We start from the raw sequence: 356 nt of genomic DNA, 5'->3' as shown, positions 1-356 counted from the left end.
AGGTGCGCCGGGATCTGGCCTGCACGGGGCAGAGAGAGGAGAGACGGCTCAGCAACGCCATGCCCAGGAACAGATTGTCCACACAGGCCGCGGAGTCTCCCCCACTGCGGATATCCCAGACCCTGCTGACAGAATCTTGTGTCCTGTGCTCGGGGATGGCCCTGCTGCAGCAGGGAGGTGGCACCAGATGCCTCACTGGGTTAACCCGTGCTGTGACACCGAGAGTCTGGGAAGCCGCCGGGTCCCCCTCACACGCTCCCGGTTCGAGCCCGTCGGGTCCCCCTCACACACTCCTGGTTTCTGGTCGTCGGATCCCCCTCACACACTCCTGGTTTCTGGTCGCCGGGTTCCCCTCA

General features: G+C 64.9%; 1 protein-coding gene across 1 annotated transcript in view; it reads left to right on the top strand.

The window, feature by feature from the left end:
• The first annotated feature begins 59 nt into the window (after window positions 1–59).
• FAM149B1 (family with sequence similarity 149 member B1) overlaps window positions 60–356 on the top strand; it is a 15,165-nt gene continuing 14,868 nt past the window's right edge. Inside the window, exon 1 of the mRNA XM_031064683.1 lies at window positions 60–199. Within this exon, the coding sequence (XP_030920543.1) occupies window positions 60–199 (140 nt within the window). The remainder of the gene's footprint in view (window positions 200–356) is intronic.

This window comes from Geospiza fortis, unplaced genomic scaffold (assembly GCF_000277835.1).
Source record: "Geospiza fortis unplaced genomic scaffold, GeoFor_1.0 scaffold89, whole genome shotgun sequence".
Taxonomy (NCBI): domain Eukaryota; kingdom Metazoa; phylum Chordata; class Aves; order Passeriformes; family Thraupidae; genus Geospiza; species Geospiza fortis.
Note: the sequence above shows the minus strand (reverse complement) of the source record. Positions and strands in the feature narration are given on the sequence as shown.